The sequence below is a fragment of the Hyla sarda genome, chromosome 2 (assembly GCF_029499605.1).
Source record: "Hyla sarda isolate aHylSar1 chromosome 2, aHylSar1.hap1, whole genome shotgun sequence".
In the NCBI taxonomy this organism is placed as follows: Eukaryota; Metazoa; Chordata; class Amphibia; order Anura; family Hylidae; genus Hyla; species Hyla sarda.
This window is the reverse complement of record NC_079190.1, coordinates 174,354,822-174,375,796: the sequence shown is the minus strand read 5'-3', so window position 1 is coordinate 174,375,796 and position 20,975 is coordinate 174,354,822. Positions and strand designations below refer to the sequence as shown.

Here is a 20,975-nt window from a genome sequence, read left to right as displayed (position 1 = left end):
TTACTGCATTTTATCACAGATTTAAAGCCTTCCTACATCTAAATATGCCAGAATATCGATCTTGCATTAAGCACTTGCTTTGCAAATATATTAAGATTACAAATGTGATTTCTAGAAATTTGTGATCTTGTACCTAATCTGCTTGCTTTCATGTCTATGCCATAAAGCTTTCAACCAGTAGGAGTTACAGGTTGTGTAACATCCTTGACAAATACCCCAGCATTTGATATTCAATAAACCGACATTGGAAATGCCTCAGACAATTTTTATTTGGTAGCATTTAGTATAGTTTTTCTGTGTCATACTCTTTTGTAGTGTAGGAATAATACATATTTCTCTATCGGCTCCATTGGGGGACACAGACCATGGGTGTATGCTGCTGTCTCTAGGAGGCTTGAGACTGGCAACAAGAAAAGTCGGCTCCTCCCAGCAGGGTATACCCTCCCACAGGCACCTGAGGTAATCAGTTTTAGTTTAGTGTCTTTAGGAGGTGGACATGGTCTGGCGTTCTCCAGACCAGGTCTTATGTTTTATTTTCCTAGATTAGGGATGTGTTTTTTTATTCCTTTTTCTTTCCTGTTTTCAGGTGGGGACTCAGGAACTGCGGCTCATTGTTTCCCCATTGTGATTGAGGGGGCACAGACATAGCATATATGTGCTGTTAACCCCCTCTCGCCAACGGTCAGCGCCTGGGGTTGTACCTCATGGGTACAGGTCCCCCTATCTCCCTGCTCGCCTCGCTCGCACATGGTAGCCCGGCGTGATGCAGGTAACTAAAGCTGACTGAAGACTTCACTGAAGACTTCATTAGGTAAGTTCTTCTGACTGAGGTGAGTATTTTTCCCTTTCTCCCTTAGGTGCAGATTTGCAACCTCTGGAGACCCTCAGTTTTGGCCCACCTTTCTCAGGGTCTAATGGGGCTGGCCTGGACAGGGGGGTCTCTTTATTACTGGGGTGAGCAGTGGCATTTTGGATGGGGCACAGCTTACTTCACAATGCATTCAAACAGATGTGGGTGTTTTACTTTAAGTGTCTGACAGCCGCGGCGTTCTTCTATGCGGGCGCACGGAGCGTCAGCTTACTTTCACTTTCAGCAGCAGGCTGCTGCCGGTGGCGTCCCGGCCGCTCAGTTCCCTGTGACCACCAATCAGCGCTGTGTGCGCGCGATTATGGTGGCAGGGGCCAATCAGCAATGCCCCTGCTTCTGGCACGCCCCTCTCTTGCTATTGGCTGGCATTTCTCCCTTCTCTATCTACACTAGAGCGGAGTTCTCACAGCAGCTGCCCTGGGGACACAGACTTGGGTGTGAGAGTTCTTTTTTCACTATTTCCGTGCCCAGAACTGTAACTCCCTCTAAACAGACAACTGGAACGTTAGTTTCCCATTTTGTCTGTAAATACTGTAAATCCAAAATGCCCAGTTCTGCTGAACCCACTTGCTCTGCCTGCTCCACTGCTCCCCAAGACCCCCCCTGCTATTCTACCCCGGTTGTCTTCCAGACCCGGTGGGTTCGGCCGCCCCTCCAGCCTGGGTTTTCTCCCTCCCCCAGTCTATATCCGACTTGGCTCAGGTCTCCCGTTATGTGGTGACTGCATTGGAGTGGCCCTCCTGGTCCTCCAGAGGGTCCCACTCTCCCCCTATACTGACGCTCTCGCAGTGTCATAGGGGTGTTTTTCATCTGACTCATCCTCAGAGTTTTCTGGCAGGCACGGGCGCTCCCCTCACAGGCATCGCCCCGTCACTCCGCCTTGTAGCAAGCGTTGCTCCCCTAGAGGACGCACCCATGGTCGCCGCTCTGGCTCTCCAGACCCCCGTACCAGGTCCGTCTCCCTCTCTTCCAGGGCCACCTCACACGTTCCCATTCACCTGGAGATCTTGTGGATGAAGTTTCCGATTCGGCCTCTGATTCAGAGGACCGCACGGATATGTCGGACATGGTGCACTCATTGGTCTCGACCATAAGAGACACCTTCCATCTAGAGGACCCAGGAACTTCGGACGTGGCTCCAGAAGTCTCCTCCTTTCGTGCCCGACCGGCACCCAAGACCTTCAGCTCTCGCTGAATTTTACGCCCTGCTGGTGTCCGCCTGGAGGCACCCTGACAAGAAGTTTAGGGAAACTAAGAAGGTTCAAGCACGGTATGCCTTCGCCAAGGACCTCATTACTCAGTGGACCTCCTCTCCAACTGTGGATCTGCCGGTCTCCCGCCTCTCTAAGGCGACTACCTGGCCGTTGGCTGATGCGGCTGCCTTCAAGGATCCAGCTGACATGAAGGTGGAGACTTAGGCAAACTTTGCCTTTGAGACAGCAGGATCTTCCTGCTTTTGCTTCGGCCTGGGTGTCAAGGGCCCTTTCAGTATGGTCTCCCATCTCCGCCAGGGTAGTCTTCAAGATCCCTCTGGAGGATTTATTTCATCTAGCTCTCCGATGCTCCACAGCTGTAGATTTAATGTGTTCTGCTTCCATGCGCAGCCACTGAGCTGCCTTTGCCACAAGCTACCTGGTAGCCGCCGTCCCTCCATGTGGCTTAAAGCCTGGAATGTGGACGTCGCCTTCAGGAAGTGAGGCGACGGGCGGAAAATAGTTCATTACCTCCTGGATAAGGCTCACAGAACCGCTTTCTGTCGTAAGTCCTCCTTCGGGTTCTGCGGACCTTTGGTGCCACCAAAGGGTACCAACAAAGGGTCCAGCCGGGCGCCTTCACGGGAAGAGGGCTCCCTCCTTCCGGACCTGTCCCTCCCGGAGGTCGGCTATCCGTTCCGGCAGTTTTGCGGCCCCATCAGACACCCGTAGGCCTTCCTTGGTCTGAAGGGTCACCCCCCACCTGCCAACCTTTCTCGGGTGGTTGGTCGCCTCTTACTCTTCTGGGATGCCTGGACCATGCACATTCAGGATCCAGCTCCTTTTTTATCCAGGTAATTGTTCTGGTTCCTTCAGGGGAATGTTTTCGAGGTTTATTCCAACCTCTTGTGGTCTCCAAGAAAGGCGTTTCTGTTCACCCAATCTTGGCTCTCGAGTATCTCAGCCAGCATTTTCTGCTTTCCCATCCCGAATGGAGTCTCTCCATTCGGTGTTGGCATCCCTGGTTCATGGGGAATTTTTGTTCCTCGGTGGACATCAAGGATGCCTGCCTCCACATCTCATTGTTCCGGTCATCACCGGTACCTCCGCTTTGCAGTTCTGGACTGTCATTTTCTATTGTGGCTCTCCATTTCGGTCTGACCACTTCTCCGCAGACCTTTACCAATGTCCTGGCGCCTGTGATAGCCCTTTTACGGACAATAGTTGTTTCCGTAATTCCTTACTTGGACGACCTCCTGATCAGAGCTCCAGCCAGGGCAGAGATTCTGGAGAGTCTTAGTCTCAACCTCCAGACCTTGTCTCACTTCGGTTGGATGGTCAATCGGGACAAGTCCAACCGCTCTCCTTGGGCTCCAGTTTGATGCGGCCTCTTCCCGCTTCGACTCCGCCGACCAATCGGCTGACTCTCTTATCAAGAGTCTGACTTCGGCACCCTGCTCCAGTTTCCATTCGCTTTTGCATGGATGTCCTGGGTCTGTTAGCCGTGGAGGCCGTGCCATTTGCCCAGTTTCATCACCGACCTCTTCAACTGGTGATTTTCTTCTGGTGGGACAGGTCTCCATTGTCTCTCGACCGCAAGATCGTTCTCTCTCGACAGTCTTGTCGATCCCTTCTATGGTGGCTTTGTTTCCCCCATGCTTTTTCGGGGCGCTCCTTCCTGCTCCTCCCTGCCAGTCTGTCGGGCTGGGGAGGTGTTTTCAAGGACCGGCCGGTCTGGGGCCTTGGTCCCTCGAGAAGCCCTTTACCCCTTCAACATGTTGGGGCCTAGGGCATTCCTTTCTTTGCTTGCTTCTTGGGAAAATCCCTTCTGGGCAGAACTCAGGTTTCTGGCCATCTCGGCGCTCTTCATTCCGGGCGTCTCTGGGATGTGGTCTTTCTCAGCCTGTCCTCAGCCGTCTAAGGCGAGTGGTCCCTACATCTGGAGGTGTTTGCAGTGATCTTCTACCTCTGGGGCGCTCTGGGCGGGGACCTCTGCACGTCCCGCCACAACCAAGCGTTCCTCTCTTTTGGTTGGGCTTTGCCCTACCTTATCTGTTTCCTCCCCTTCCTCTCTTTTCGGGGTCCTGAGGAAACTCACAGCAGAGGGCATTCCCGCCATTCTCGTGGCCCAGACTGGCCCCGGCGGGCATGGTACGTCGTTGTGGTCAGGCTCCTGAACTACTTACCTCTGCACCTTCCCTATCGTCCAGACCTCCTATATCTGGTCTCCTGTGCCACCCCCTATTTGCCGTCTCTCCTTTTGACAGCGTGGCGGTTGAGACAGCGGTTCTGAGGACCTGCGGTTTCTCTTCCCAAATGGTACGCACCATGCTGAGGGCTCACAAGCCTTCCTCTGCATAGATTTACCACCATACCTGGCGGTCTTATTTCTGTTGGTGTGAAGCTCAGCCTTTTTCTCTGGTCGTGGTTCGCTTTCAGCTCCCTTAGGGGTCAAAGGTTCGGCCGTTTCCATTCTTTTTCAACGTTCTCTTGCGTTCAATTAACAAGTCTGAACCTAGTTCAGGGAGTGGCACAAGCTGCCCCTCCTTATCAGTCCCCTTTTTTCCCTTGGGACTTGCACTTGGTCTTGGATGCCCTGCAAGGCCCCCCTTTTGAACCTCTCAGGGACATTTCTCTTCGCCTCCTTCCCCGGAAGGTGGCGTTCCTTATTGCTCTTCCCTCTGTTAGGAGGGTGTCAGAGTTGGCAGCTCTCTCCTGCCGTTCTCCCTTCCTGGTTGTATACCAGGACAATTTGTTTTTGTTTTCCGTCCAGGTCCGTCCTTGGTACCTGATATGGTTTTGGCTTTTTCATCTCAATGAGAACATCGTCCTTTTGTCTGACCCCTTCTCATCCCTGGAAGCGTTTGTTCCACAACCTGTTGTGGTCGTTGGACAAGACAACCATTTGGGAGCTTACCGCTGCAAGGGGAAGATCCCACCCTTCGGGGTTTTGGCTCATTCCACCTGTTTTTCGGGGCATCCTGTGCCCTCCGCTACGTGGCTTCGGCCTTGTAGTTCTGTAAGGCGTCCGTGTGGTCGTCTTTGCACTCTTTCTCAAGGTGCTACCAGATTCATACCTTCGCATCAGTTGATGCTACTCTGGGCTGTAAGATGTTGCAGACGGCGGTGGTTCCATCGTCCACCTGTCTGATTCCTTACCCACCCAAGGGACGGCTTTGGTATGTCCCATGGTCTGTGTCCCCCAATGGAGCTGATGGAGAAAAGGAGATTTATTATGCTTACCGTAAAATCTCTCTTGAAGGATCCATTGGGGGACACAGCTCCCACCCTTTTTTTTCTGGTGTTCCTATTTCAGTTATCTGTCCGAAGGTGTGTTCAGTTGCCTTTTCTTCTGATTGCTCGGACATTTGGTGGTTTTCTCTTGACCTGTCTGTCTTCTCCTATTGCTCTGGGACTAAAACTGATTACCTCAGGTGCCTGTGGGTGGGTATACCCTGCTGGGAGGAGCCGACTTTTCTTGTTGCCATAGTGTCAAGCCTCCTAGAGACAGCAGCATACACCCATGGTCTGTGTCCCCCAATGGATCCTTTGAGAGAGAGATTTTACGGTAAGCATACTTTTGTGTTAGTGTTAGTCATTCTAGGCACTGACATTTTCAGGTTTTGTTTTTGTTTTGAGTTTTGAAATTTTAACAAAGCATTTAACATTTTATTTTCATGAAGAATTAGTAATGTTTGTTTTTAAAAGATTCTACTTTTATTTAGAAATAGTTGAAATCTTCTGGAAAATGAAAGGCCTCATTAGATGAAATTAAATAAACTTTTTTAAGTTTTGCAGTATGGTTGTAAGATTGTTTAGCCTTCAGATAGTTAGCCACTGAGGGCTCACGCTATGCAAAATGTTGTATCTAATTCAATTCTTTGTTATGCAGCTTTAGGAATGCCAATGGCTTGACAGCGGCTGACCTTGCGCACTCCCAAGGCTTTCAAGAGTGTGCTCAGTTTCTCCTTAACCTCCAGAACAGTCAACTGAACGGTTTTTATTACTGCAACTCCTTAAACGGAGTCCTCCAAGGAAACTCCTCTAATTCTTTTAATGGAGGCACAATAAATCGTAAGCGATCCTTCAATGACTTAGAAGCTTATGCTATCAAGAAGCTTAGAACCGAAGGTGAGAAATTACTTGTGCTGCCATTAAAGCTGCATGTTGTCTGGCAGGTTGCCTTTTAAATGTAACGCTGTGTTGACATTGTAAATCACTGGCATACATGGGATGGGAAAATGACATGCCTAGATAGGCATGGACCCCTTTTGACTTTAATGGCCCAAAAGTTTGACTTAAAAGCATTACTTCTATTAAAAAATCTTAATCCTTCCAGTACATATCAGCTGCTGAAGTCTTTTCTGTCTAAATGCTCTCTGATGACACCTGTCGGGAGCTGTCCAGAGTAGGAGCGAATCCCTATAGGAAATCTCTTATGCTCATGACAGTTCCTGAGACAGACAGACAGACAGGTGTAAGCAGAGAGCACTGTTGTCAGACAGAAAAGAACAACTCAACTTCAGCAGCTGATGACTATTGGAAAGATTAAGATTTTGTAATAGAAGTCATTTACAAATCTGTTTAACTTTCTGGAGCCAGTTGATCTAAAAAATAAAATAAATAACATTTTCTGGAATACCCCTTTAACCCCTTAAGAACGTCCTGTTGCGGTGGTACTTAACACACCAGGACGTACATTTACGTCCTGTGCATAACCGCGGGCATCTGAGCGATGCCCGTGTCATGTGCAGCTGATCCCGGCTCCTGATCGCAGCCAGGGACCCGCCGGCAATGGCCGACGCCCGCGATCTCGCGGACGTCCGCCATTAACCCCTCAGATGCTGGGATCAATACAGATCCTGGCATCTGTGGCAGTACGCGATTTCAATGAATGATCGGATCGCCCGCAGCGCTGCTGCGGGGTTCCGTTCATTCAGAATGCCGCACAGAGGTCCCCTCACCTGCCTCTGTCCCGCTCCCGGCGTCTTCTGCTCTGGTCTGAGATCGAGCAGACCAGAGCAGAAGATGACTGATAACACTGATCTGTTCTATGTCCTATACATAGAACAGATCAGTATTAGCAATCATGGTATTGCTATGAATAGTCCCCTATGGGGACTATTCAAGTGTAAAAAAAAATAATGTAAAAGTTTAAAAGTGAAAAATCCCCTCCCCCAATAAAAAAGTAAAACGTCCGTTTTTTTCCTATTTTACCCCCCAAAAAGCGTAAAAAATAAATTTAATAGACCTATTTGGTATCGCCGCGTGCGTAAATGTCCGAACTATTAAAATAAAATGTTAATGATTCCGTACAGTGAACGGCGTGAACGTAAAAAAAAGTCCAAAATTGCTACTTTTTTATATGCAAATGTGGTATCAAAAAAAGTACAGATCATGGCGCAAAAAAATGAGCCCTCATACCGCCGCTTATACGGAAAAATACGTTATAGGTCATCAAAATAAAGGGATTATAGACGTACTAATTTGGTTAAAAAGTTTGATTTTTTTTTCTAACCCCTTAAGGACCAAGGACGTACCGGTACGTCCTTGGTCCTGCTCTTCTGATATAACGCGGGGTTACACAGTAACCCCGCGTCATATCACGGCGGGCTCGGCGTCATAGTGAAGCCGGGACCCGCCTCTAATAGCGCGCAGCGCCGATCGTGGCGCCACGCGCTCTTAACCCTTTAGCCGCGCGCTCAGAGCCGAGCCGCGCGGCTAAAAGTGAAAGTTGCCGGCTAGCTCAGTCGGGCTGTTCGGGATAGCCGCGGCTAATCGCGGCATCCCGAACAGCTGACAGGACAGCGGGAGGGCCCCTTCCTGCCTCCTCACTGTCCGATCGCCGAATGACTGCTCAGTGCCTTAGATCCAGGCATGAGCAGTCATGCGGCAGAATCGTTGATCACTGGTTTCTTATGAGAAACCAGTGATCAATGTGAAAGATTAGTGTGTGCAGTGTTATAGGTCCCTATGGGACCTATAACACTGCAAAAAAAAAGTGAAAGAAAAAAGTTAATAAAGATCATTTGACTCCCCCCCCCCCCCCCCTATTAAAAGTTTGAATCGCCCCCCTTTTCCAATAAAAAAAAGTGTAAATACAAATAAACATATATGGTATCACCGCGTGTGGAAATGTCCGAATTATAAAAATATATCATTAATTAAACCGCTCGGTCAATGGCGTGCGTGCAAAAAAATTCCAAAGTCCAAAATAGTGTATTTTTGGTCACTTTTTATATCATTTAAAAATGAAAAGTGATCAATAAATCCTATCAATGCAAAATTGGTACCGTTAAAAACTTCAGATCACAGCGCAAAAAATGAGCCCTCATACCGCCCCATACACGGAAAAATAAAGTTATAGGGGTCAGAAGATAACAATTTTAAACTTATTAATTTTCCTGCATGTAGTTATGATTTTTTCCAGAAGTCCGACAAAATCAAACCTATATAAGTAGGGTATCATTTTAATCGTATGGACCTACAGAATAAATATCAGGTGTCATTTTTACCGAAAAATGTACTAAGTAGAAACGGAAGCCCCCAAAAGTTACAAAACAGCGTTTTTTGTTTTTTTTTCAATTTTGTCGCACAATGATTTTTGTTTTCCCGTTTCACCGTAAATTTTTGGGCAAAATGACTGACGTCATTACAAAGTAGAATTGGTGGCGCAAAAAATAAGCCATCATATGGATTTTTAGGTGCAAAATTGAAAGAGTTATGATTTTTTAAAGGCAAGGAGCAAAAAACGAAAATGCAAAAAACGAAAAAAAAAACGGTCCTTCAGGGGTTAAGCACAACAATAATAGAAAAGTATGTAATAATGGGTATCATTTTAATCGTATTGACCCTCAGAATAAAGAACACATCATTTTTACCGTAAATTGTACGGCGTGAAAACGAAAGCTTCCAAAATTAGCAAAATTGCGTTTTTCTTTTTAATTTCCCCACAAAAATAGTGTTTTTTGGTTGCGCCATACATTTTATGATATAATGAGTGATGTCATTACAAAGGACAACTGGTCGTGCAAAAAATAAGCCCTCATACTAGTCTGGCGATGAAAATATAAGAGTTATGATTTTTAGAAGGCGAGGAGGAAAAAACGAAAACGTAAAAATGTAATTGTCTGAGTCCTTAAGGCCAAAATGGGCTGAGTCCTTAAGGGGTTAACTGCCAGCTATTATATCCTACTTGGTTAAACTTGTGCATTTCGACACTGCTAGCAATGTTAATGACCTAAGTAGATGCTCTGGTTTTACTTTTTAGCATCTTGTGTTCTTTCATGTTTGTTGCTTTCTTCCTTGCGATCAGTTTTGCCCTTGATTTTTGTCTTTCAGGAGGCAGCATTCATTTACGGTCTGATTTGACTGGAGGGGTAGAAGACGAGAGCATGCATGTAGAAAATCACTCACAGATATCAGGTGGGGTTGGGCAATTTTCTGACAGATGCTGCAACTTACAGCTGGTTGAAGATCTGAAACCACAAGCGAGTACATCTGTTAGGCCAGCAAATAATATATGCACAGTGTCTCCAATGCAAACACCATTTCGTTGCATCAGCCAGTATGCTTATTTTTAAGTATTTTCATATATGAAGTAATGGTATCCCTATCATCCTTCTCTAATTTGTATCATAACTTCATATGTAACAAGACATAATAAAGACTTTTAGGAGGGATCTACATAGCCTGATAACTAAGGAGCATTAACCCCTACAATACTTGTATAAAGTATTATATAGATCTGTTCTATGACTTTCAGGCATTAACCTCCATGTCAGTTTCTTTTTATTCTATTTCTTTTGAGAAAGTGATTTTTTTTCTTTGTTTACTGTATATATTTTGAGTATATGCGTTGAACATTTTATCAGCATGAATGTTGTAGTTATTAAAATTGGTACAAAATTGGTGTGCACTTGTTGTGGTTTGAAAAAAATGCATACATGGAATAGCGAAAGCAGATACTGCTGAAGAATGTGCTTAAAAAAGGCAGCTTTCAGTTTGGCTGGACATTGAAGGGTATTCAAACCCCAAAAGTAATTCCCTATCCACAGGATAGGGACCAACAAGCTGATACCACTGGGACCCCTTTATTTAGAGAGCAGAGAAAAGATGTTGCACTGATATGGTATTTGAAGCCAGTGCTCTGTTCATTTTCTATGGAGGCTTTCAAACATTGCTGAGCCCCATAGAGAATGATCGGAGCACTGGACGCATGCTCCATTCAGTGGACAATCCTCCTCAGATATTCAGATCAGCGGTGCTTCCAGCAATCTGACCACCATTGATCAGCTTGCGTTTTCCTATCCTGTGGATCCATGTGCTGGGCTTGTCTAAAGTGCCTTTTCATCGTTCGCAGTGCTGTTAACCACTGGATACAGACAGTAACGTGATCCTGCCCTTGCACATTTAAAATCCTGAGAAGTAAAGTGGGTGGGGGGTTCATCTAATGGAAATTGCATCGCTATGCTCCTCCCTATGTTTCACGCTGTCTCTTGCTCTTTCCCTTAAGGACCCGGGCTTTTTCCGTTTTTTTCATTTTCAATTTTTCCTCCTTAACTTAAAAAGATCATAACTCTTTAAAATTTTCAACTAAAATTCTATTTGATGGCTTATTTTTTGCGTCACTAATTCTACTTTGTAATGACAGTCATTTTACCCAAAAAATCTACGGTGAAACGAGAAAAAAATCAATGTGCGACAAAATTGATGAAAAAACACTTTTGTAAGTTTTGGGGGCTTCCGTTTTTACGCAGTACATTTTTAGGCAAAAATGATACATTATCTTTATTCTGTAGGTCCATACGGTTAAAATGATACCCTACTTATATAGGTTTGATTTTGTATCACTTCAGAAAAAAAATCATGAATACATGCAGGAAAATTTATACGTTTAAAATGGTCATCTTCTGACCCCTATAACTTTTTTATTTTTCTGTGTTCAGGGCGCTATGAGGGCTAATTTTTTGCGCCATGATCTGAAGTTTTTAGCGGTACCATTTTTGTTCTGATCAGACTTTTTTTTGATCACTTTTTATTCACTTTTTTTTGTGGTATAAAAAGTGATCAAAAATGCACTATTTTGAACATTGGAATTTTTTTGCGCATACGCCATTGAACGTGCGGTTTTAAAAGTGGTATATTTTTATAATTCGGACATTTCCGCACACGGCGATACCACATATGTTTATTTTTATTTACACTGTTTTTTTTATTCTTGAAAATGCCGGGTGATTCAAACTTTTATTAGGGGAAGGGATAATTGAAAGGGTTAATGATTTTTTTTTACACCTTTTTTTTTATGCAATATTATAGCTCCTATAGGGGGCTATAACATTGCATGTACTGATTTTTTACACTGATTGATCCATCTCCATAGGAATGGATCAATCAGTGTTTTCGGCGATTGAATGCTCAAGCCTGGATCTCAGGCTTGAAGCATTCAATCGGCGATTGGACTGCAGGAAGGAAGGTAAGAGACCTTCCTCCTGTGCTACAGCTGTTCGGGATGCCGCGATTATACCGCGGCGATCCCGAACAGCTCCCTGAACTAACCGGCAACTTTCACTTTCGTTTTTAGCCGCGTGGCTCAGCTTTGAGCACGCGGCTAAAGGGTTAATAGCGCGCGGCACAGCGATCAGTGCCACGCGCTATTAGAGGCAGGTCCCGGTTTCACTATGACGCCGGGCGCGCCGCGATATGATGCGGGGTCACAGTGTGACCCCGCATTATATCGCAGGACCGGGACCCAGGACGTACCCATACGTCCTGGGTCCTTAAGGGGTTAAAGGGGTATTCCAGGAAAACTTTTTTTTTTTATATATCAACTGGCTCCAGAAAGTTAAACGGATTTGTAAATTACTTCTATTAAAAAATCTTAATCCTTTCAATAATTATCAGCTGCTGAAGTTGAGTTGTTGTTTTTTGTCTGGCAACGGTGCTCTCTGCTGACATCTCTGCTTGTCTCGGGAACTGCACAGAGTAGAAAAGGTTTGCTATGGGGATTTGCTTCTAAACTGGGCGGTTCCCGAGACAGGTGTCATCAGAGAGCACTTAGATAGAAAATAACTCAACTTCAGTAGCTCATAAGTACTGAAAGGATTAATATTTTTTTAATAGAAGTAATTTACAAATCTGTTTAGCTTTCTGGAGCCAGTTGATGTATAAAAAAAAGTTTTTCCTGGATAACCCCTTTAACATCCACCTTCTCTGCAAAGCCTGTGGCCCTCCGGCACTGTTACTGCCCAAATAATCCACTGTTGTCTGAAGTTGTGTGCGTCTCATCGCTATTAATGCTCCCACCAGCAGCTCTGTCTCCCACCCATTTAAGGATTACACAAATACCGGTAAACAATTGACTGGCAGTAAGAGGAGCCAAGAACAGGCGAGTGGCGTTTCAGACAAGTTGAACATGCAGAGAGCAGTATGTTGATCCAATATGACAGTCTTTTAATCACTATCCATCAACCAGAGTTAAGAGCCATTGCCAAGATTCTCAGTCTCTCTGCATTACATATATGGTGCAGTATAATGACTTTCGCTGTAGAACCATTTGCTCAATCTTAATAGTTTGATACTCCCTCCATGTTAGGATATCATTTTTATGATCTATCCAAGACGGATTACTTTTTAGAAAGGGTTTTCTGGTTTTTCTCTTAGTAATCAAAGTCCTATTCTGACACTGAATTTTCCTGTGCTCACAAATTCCTAGTTTCCGTCATGACACAAGGAAGTGGCTTCTCAGCCAATTACTGGCTAAGGAGGGCCCCTACTGCGACCAGTGATTTGAATGAGTAGCCATTTACTTGTGCAAAACAGGGACCACAAAGTGGGACTATGTGAGTACAGCTTGTTTTTGTTCAACTCTAACCAGTTATCGATGGCCTATCTGTAGGGTAGGCCATCCATTCTAAAAGGTTGTTTAAACCCATTTTACTTATTGTAATGTATGTTGTAGCAAAGCTGAATTTTTTTTCTGAACAGTTCCCGTTGTGCAACAAGATAACTTTACCTGTTTAAAAAAAAATAATAATAATAATAGGCTTATCTTAGCCTATCTTAGGCTTATCTCACACTGTCGTGTGACGGCTGTCGGGGGAGCCGGGGAGAATAGCGGAAGAAGGAAAAAAAAAAACTGCTTGCGCCGTCTTTTTCTCCCGCTACAAAGTAATGGCACCCAACAGACCACATTATAGTAAATTGTATCCATCGGGACCTGATGTGCCCAGTCCCAATAACTGCTGAGAAAGGGAAGAAAAAAAAATAGCGCCTAAAGGCCATTTATTGATGGAGCACAACGGCAGTGTGAAAGTAGCCTTAGTTCTGCTATACATTATCTGATCTACACATACTGGCTTTCTTTTTAAACCAAATTGTATGGGGGAGATTTATCAAAAGCTGTGCAGAGGAAAAGCTGACAAATTGCCCATAGCAACCAATCAGATCGCTTTTTATTTTTTTATAAGTCTTAAAATTAAATCAGCGTTCTGATTGGTTACTAAAGGCAACTGCTCAAATTTTCCTCTGCACAGGTTTTGATAAATCTCCCTATGTGCGACGATTCAAGGCTATTGTAAAGATTAGAGATGAGCGGACTTACAGTAAATTCGATTCGTCACGAACTTCTCAGCTTTGCAGTTGATGACTTATCCTGCATAAATTGGTTCAGTTTTCAAGTGCTCCCGTGGGCTGGAAAAGGTGGATACAGTCCTAGGAGACTCTTTCCTAGGACTGTATCCACCTTTTCCAGCCAACCGGAGCACCTGAAAGCTGAACTAATTTATGCAGGATAAGTCATCAACTCCCGAGTCGAGAAGTTCGTGACGAATCGAATTTACTGTAAGTTCGCTCATCTCTAGTAAAGATCATCAGCAGGTGACTCGTTTGGAACTTGTTTAGTACTAGAGTTTATAGTGTATATATGGTCTACATAAAAAAATTAAAAAAAACTAGAAACTTATACCTTGCACTACCAATTATAGCTCCTCACAAACTCCTTTTATATATGGGATTCTTATCTGACACATAACAGGCCAATCAACAACGTGTTGGCCATAAATCCCCTCTAATGCTCAATTACTATTTCTCATATTAGTAAGCATGTTAAAAGAAAATGGTCACCCATTCACCCGCACTATAACCCAATACACCGGGTTATAGTGCGGGTGAATAGACGACAGATGCGGGGTCTCGGACTGCTATACCTACCTGCAGTCCGAGACCCCGAAGGTCCCCCTCTTCCAGCGTTGACTTGTGCTTTGAGATGGGCTCGCCGGCTAGATTTTAATATTCATAAGCGCCGGTGACGTGAGCGCTCACGATTCTAGCGCTTATGAATATTTAAATCGAGCAGTACATGACACTTCTGGGGCCATGTTTTTAGTTAGGAGCATGAGTTTTTAATGTGCACACATGACAGCATTATACCTTTTTGTAACTTAACAGTTTACCTATATGAGCCACTTAGAGGTGTATAATATATGAAACACTGCATGATATGTTCCCCTGGTTCCATATGTACAAATATACTCATACACTTAACATAACCAGCCTCAATATATACTTTAAATGGAAATATTTAGTGAGTGTTCAAGGCTTGTGACAGATTTGTTTCTTGATACAGATGTGAATGGTAGCTACACTACGTTAACAAATGGACAAGCAAGTCATGGATTTAATACACCACTTGGAGACATGGAAACAAGTCCTATGAAGTGCCTTCTATTGTCCCAAGGATTTAACAATGTTACAGTCACAAATGGCAAGAAAGAGAGCCCTGATGAAAACGGGACTTTTGCTGAAAATAACGTTGATGCTATGAATTCTCAAGCCTGTGGCTCTTTGCATGTCAATGGGAGTCCCAGTAGTTGGGTAGCCCCTAGGCCTTCTTTGGGTGATGGGGTTACTGATGTCTTACAGTATGGCTACTACCATGGATTTGGAGACTCTGCTGAAAGCTTACTTGAGTACAGTAGTCTTACTGAACATTCTGATTCAGTTAATGTTGAAAGTAGGTATAAAAATACATTCATAAGTACACTTCATCAGTATCAGGGATTCTGAGGTTGTAAACTGTTCCTAAAACATGGCATCTTTATTGCCCATTTATATACCTATCATTTTTTTATTTCTATTTTTATTTCTAAAACTAAATTTAAAATTAGGCATCATTGCCTATCTGTAGTAGAGTTTTAGTTCCCTTTTTGAAGTCAATCAATACAATTGCACACAGAAGTTACTTGTGAAAACAAACGTTCAGAGACAGGACATATGTGTAGGTCAAAGCTGTTTCCAATAATGTGAGGCAAACTATGGAGACTGCATGATAGGATGGGCATCTAGATGTTGGTGTACATGGCAAGGACATAAGTAATGCTGTGTCACCTTTTGGCTATGAAAGCAATGTTTTTGTTCACTTTGTGTCAAATTAGTTATTTATTTTTTTTTTAACAAGAAAATGGTAAAGGAAATACTATATCTAGCAACTTGTTACATTGGTTAAGACTTTGAGGTTACATTTTTTTTAATTGGCTTTATAATATCGGAAAACTTGCATTTGCTTCATTTGCTTCATTTGCCCTTACCTTTGGGTGCATATAACTCATTCCATATTGTGGTGGTGATGTTTTTTTTTATTACCTGTTTTAATTAAAAATGGTAATGGCATACCTATTTTGAATCTTTCTTTGAACAGGAAAAGATAAAACAATTCAAGTTGAATTTAAATAATTTTTTTATATTATAGGAAACCTTGCTTCTCAAACTTTTAAGAAGCTTTTCCCATTTTTCAATGTTTAGATACTTTCTTCGGAAAGTAAATTTGACACTTCATTTCATAGGATTTTTTTTATTGTAAAGAGGGCTTTTCTTATGTTTTGTAGTAGATGTTTCTTCTAAAGGCCTTTTGTACTGTAAATAGTTAAACAAGGGAATATGATTTGTACTTTGTGAAAATAAACCTGAGCGTGGCTGAAAGATGTATAGACTAAATAAGTGTGCACAAATTCCAGCAAGAGCAGTCAGCATTTTATTTGGGTCTATGTACTATTTCAATTTAGTATTGATCATTGTACTATGTAAAGCATTAAGCATGAAAAAAGTTACATTGTATCTAGATCTTTGTCATTGCTTCTGTGTGTTTTTTATTTTAAACAAGCATGAAGTCCTTTTTACATTTTGCATTTGTGTAAACCCTCAGTGTATCAACATTTGTTGCAAGTGCTTTATTATTCCTAATTCTGCCACTTACTCAATGCTTGGATTGGATGGTTACAGTGTACTGAACTGTATATATTGCTTATGCTTGGAAAGCTTTTTTTTCTTTTAATATGAGTGATTTATGTCTGATTATTTCTTAATGAAAATAAATATCTAGCCATGTGTTGCATTGGTTAAGACTTTGACAATCGATTTTCTTATCCTATTTTCAATGGTTCTCTTAACAAAACACATCTTATCCTCTCTGAGTCAGTGGCATAGACATTTTCTCTAAGTAAAAACTGATTTTCTCATTTTTGTTTTCCATTTATATACAGCTGAACATTGCAAAGGGAAAGCATGTGCCCTAAGATTTGTGTTAAATAAAAAATAGTTAAGCTACTGCATAATTTTTTTTTCTAACCTGTAGAATCCCTTTAATAAAATATTATTGTAGATGGGTGATCCATAATCTTGGGAGAGGAACATATAAAATATATATCGAGATATCTATATCTCTATATCTATAAAAATGTTGCAGTATCTTGTAATACCTTTTTTATTGGACTAACAGAATTTTGTAGAGACAAGCTTTTGGGATTACTCCCTTTATCAAGTCTAAAGCAAATCTAAGCTCACAAGCAGAAGACACAGGTTACATCTCACAAATATGCAGGGGTTAAGACAATAGATGTGGAGAAATCACACTAAGATGGGCCATAAATTGTCCTGTTATGGGAACAAAGACTACATAGATAAGAAAAAGGGAGGAGCAGGGGAGAGAATGTAATTAAGCAGGACAAAGTGAGATGCAAAAGAGAAGACAGTACAGGTTCTAAGAAATTTTATTAATGAGATAAGCTCAAATCTACATTGAGTCCCCTGTTTTTCGACTTTGTGAGCTTAGATTTGCTTTAGACTTGATAAAGGGAGGAATCCCGAAAGCTTGTCTCTACAAAATTCTGTTTAATAAAAAAAGGTATTACAAGATACTGCAGATGCAAATCAAAAAATGTTGCATCATTGGACTAATACGGCTACTCAAATTTAATATATATATATATATATATATATCTCAATGAGTATGTTCCAGCATCACATCCAAACGGCTAAAGGTGTTAACATGAAACGTGGCACAAGTGTTACTTATGTCAACAACAAACATAGGATAGGTGATTTAACCCTTACTCCCCCCCCCCCCCCCCCCATTTGCCAGGCACAGGGTTTTTGCTTAACCCGATAAGGACCATGGAAGTCTATGCTCGTCCAGTGGCCGTTAACTGGGTATGACGCAGGCTCCCAACTCGAGCCCGCATCCTAACCGGCCAGCCCCCAGCTGATTCCAGTCGACAGCGGCATCTGAAGGTGCCTGTATGCATGACTGCTGGGGAGGAGCGCACGTGACAGGCGGACGTGACATCAGACGCCTAAGTCCGGGTGGTTTAAAAAGGAAGTCTTTTCTGCCGCCCTACCTCCACTGCACAGAGGACACCTGTCTAAAGTTGCAAGGAAGTGTATGCGGTTGGCCTCCAGGAGGGAGGGAGGGAGAAGATGAGGATTCCAGATCTTCTACCAAGGTACTGTTTCTGGCAGGGGTGGGTGTCATGGCTCTTTATAGTATAGCTTTCTTATTGTCATTCTGTTTCTGGATATTCATAGGGCATGCCTTATGTGCAAAGTTACGTTAGCATAAAAAAAATTGTTACGCAAATTTTATTTTTATTTTTTTAAGAATCTCTAACTTTGATTATGCAAATGCAAAACATGGTTAGGAGCCAGATAGAGTCCACCCTGAAAGGGTTTCTACCAATTGTTTCCCCTCTGCAGCCGAAAAATGGTCCCTTCTGTCCCTATTAAGGTTGAGGAGGAAGAAGGTTTGATTTCTATCCATTCTGTTTCAGGTATTTAATTTTATCTGATAGTGGGTTGTTAGTTACTTTACTATGAGGTAGTCATAGTTATATATTCCCTACAGGGGATGACTCCCGTTCATCGGAGCATGACTTATCTGGGAAGCCTCTTTTTCTGATGGAGGATTCTGAGCAACAGGTTAAAGCTTCGAGATCCACCTTGGGGCTTGAGGATGCTAAAGAACAAAAGTCTATTCAGGACATTATGTTCGAAGGCCTCGAAGAGAAATAAAACCGAGGGTTTTTCCAGTTCATAGATCAATCTCTCAACTGATTAAGAGTGGGAGTCCCCAGATAAGACTTTTATTCCTAGAGCTATTAAAAGGAAATATCCTTTTTCGGAGGCTGACACCAAACATTGGGATCACCCTCCTAAAATTGATGTCGCAATAGCCAACATCTCTCTCTAGGTAAGAGTCCTTGCCTTTTGAAGACCTGGGTACCTTTAAAAGACCCTATGGACAGGAAAGCAGACATTTTTCTTAAAAAGGCTTGGGAGACTGCAGGGGCTGCCCTAAACCCTCGGTAGCTGGTACCACTGTGGCAAGGTCCTTGGTGATGTGGATTGGCCAAAGAGCAGACTCTTTAATGGCATCAATTAAAAAAGCCTCTGCCTTTCTGGCGGATTCATCCTCAGATAGTCCTCTCTGATGTACTAGATAAGGTGGGTGATAGGAAAAACGGGTTCCCATCCTCCCAGCCACCTCGACAAAATAGACTTTTTCGTTTTAAGGGGAAAAGAGGTGGAAATTAAAAATAAGATTCTTCTAATAAGTGGAAGTTTTCCCGTAAAGGGAGTGGTTTTATGTTCAATACACTTAGTACTTCCACCAAAAAAGCCTGACTCCCAATGATGGGATCTCCAAGTAGGTGGCAGACTTAAAATGTTTTTTCCAGAGTGAGAAAAGATTTCCAATAGTTCTTGGTTAATCCAGACTATTCGTGACTGTCTCAGTTTGGATTTTTATTAGGTTGCCACCTACTCTGTTCTTGGTTACTAAACCCTCTCAGGACCTTCAGGTCCTTCATCATTACAGGGAGAAGTTTTATCCGTTATTGAAAAAGGTGTTTTGGTTCCTGTCCCCCCACAAGAGCAGGGCCTGGGGTTTTATTCCACTCTTCTTGTGGGGAAACCAAATTCAGGGTGATTATTAATTTGAAACCTTATTTGATTTATAATCATTTTAAGATGGAGACAATAAAATCCACAGTTAACCTTTTGTTTTAAAGGACAACTGTAGTGCAAGACTTTTATATATTGCTGTGCCCGGGCTGCAAAAATAAACTTTAACATACCTTCCTACATGCCACAGTCGGTCCGGTACCCACCTCACGGTCCAGCAGTGCGAACCTCATTCAACTTCCTGGGCACTGAGCCGTCGGCGTAGCACTGGCCGCAGCGATGTCCCTCCCCGGCCGGTGATAGGCTGAGCGCACTATCATGTAAGGAGCTCTGGCCGGATTCTTACATGACAGTGCGCTCAGCCTATCACCGGCTGGGGCGGGACATCATTGCGGCCAGTGATAAGCTGACGGCTCTGTGACATCTCCATCCCCAGGAAGTTGAATGAGGTTCGCAACGCTGGACCGTGAGGCCGGGACCGGACCGATGGGGGCACGTAGGAAGGTATGTGAATATTTGTTTTTGCAGCCCGGGCACAGCAATATATAAAAGTCTTGCACAACAGTTGTCCTTTCAGGATTGTTTTATGTCGTCTTTAGATTTAAAAGATTCCTATCTACTCAGGTTTCCAAAAATATTTGAGAATTGCAGTTTTTATTAATTCTGAACTCCTTCATTTACAGTTTTGTGCCTTTCCCTTTGGTATAGCCGTTGCCCCTAGGGTTTTTACAAAGGTAATTTCTGAGATGGCAGCCCATATTGGAGAGGGGGATGGAATTTTTTTCTCCCTACCTAGGTGACTTTCTGCTGGTAGCTGCGTCAGAAGTCAAGGTAAAAATGTTTTTGTCTCGTACTGTTGATATTCTTCATAAGTTGGGATGGCTAATAAATTTGGAGAAGTCCTCCTTTATTCCCTCTAACCAAAAAGTTTTTTGGGGCATTTTACTTGACTCTTCTATACAAAAATCCTTTCTCCCTCTAGCTAAAATAGAGAAGATTATGTCTTCAGTTAAAGAGGTCCTTAGTTCACCCTGTATATCAATAAGGAAGGGTATGTCAGGTTTAGGTTTATTCACATCGGCCATTCCAGCAGTCCCCTGGGCTTATTTGCATGCTCGGGCCCTACAATTAGAACTCCTTGGGTCTTGGGATGGTTCCCAGCGGGATCTGGATAGACGCATTGTGTTAACCCCTCAGGCACTTACCTCTCTAGAATGGTGGTTAGTGTCATAACCTTTCTAAAGGGGTAGATTGGGTTTGTCAAGATCCTGTTGTCCTCACTACTGATGCCAGTTCTTGGGGATGGGGGGGCTCATATAAATAGCCTAAACTTTCAAGGCCTTTGGGAGGATGAGGTGGTGGCAAAATCCTCTAAATTTTAGGGAGCTTTTAGCAGTATCTAGAGCTCTTGAATCTGCCAATGAGATTGATAGGGATGATGTCGACACTTAGCAGTATATAGCAGCACAGTCAATCACACTTGAAAGCCTCACCTCAAGCCATCCCTGACAAGATCATTAGAGGTACAAAGATCTTCTCAGATAATACCACCACAGTGTCTGTCATAAATAGACAGACAGGGAACTACGCAAAGTCCAAACCTTATGAATTTATCTTTTCAGGTCCTGTCCTTTGCAGAATCCCATCTAAAGACAATCTCTGCAGTACATATCAAAGGGGAC

General features: G+C 43.3%; 1 protein-coding gene across 2 annotated transcripts in view; it reads left to right on the top strand.

Annotated features, from left to right (window-relative positions):
* The window catches only part of LOC130355531 (ankyrin repeat domain-containing protein 10-like), a 54,134-nt gene extending 38,508 nt beyond the window's left edge, over positions 1 to 15,626 (top strand). For both annotated transcript variants that reach the window (XM_056555778.1, XM_056555777.1), the window contains exons 4-6: positions 5,954 to 6,192; positions 9,403 to 9,486; positions 14,687 to 15,626. In XM_056555778.1, the coding sequence (XP_056411753.1) occupies positions 5,954 to 6,192; positions 9,403 to 9,486; positions 14,687 to 15,126 (763 nt within the window). In that variant the 3' untranslated portion in view covers positions 15,127 to 15,626. The remainder of the gene's footprint in view (positions 1 to 5,953; positions 6,193 to 9,402; positions 9,487 to 14,686) is intronic.
* Positions 15,627 to 20,975: the final 5,349 nt, after the last annotated feature.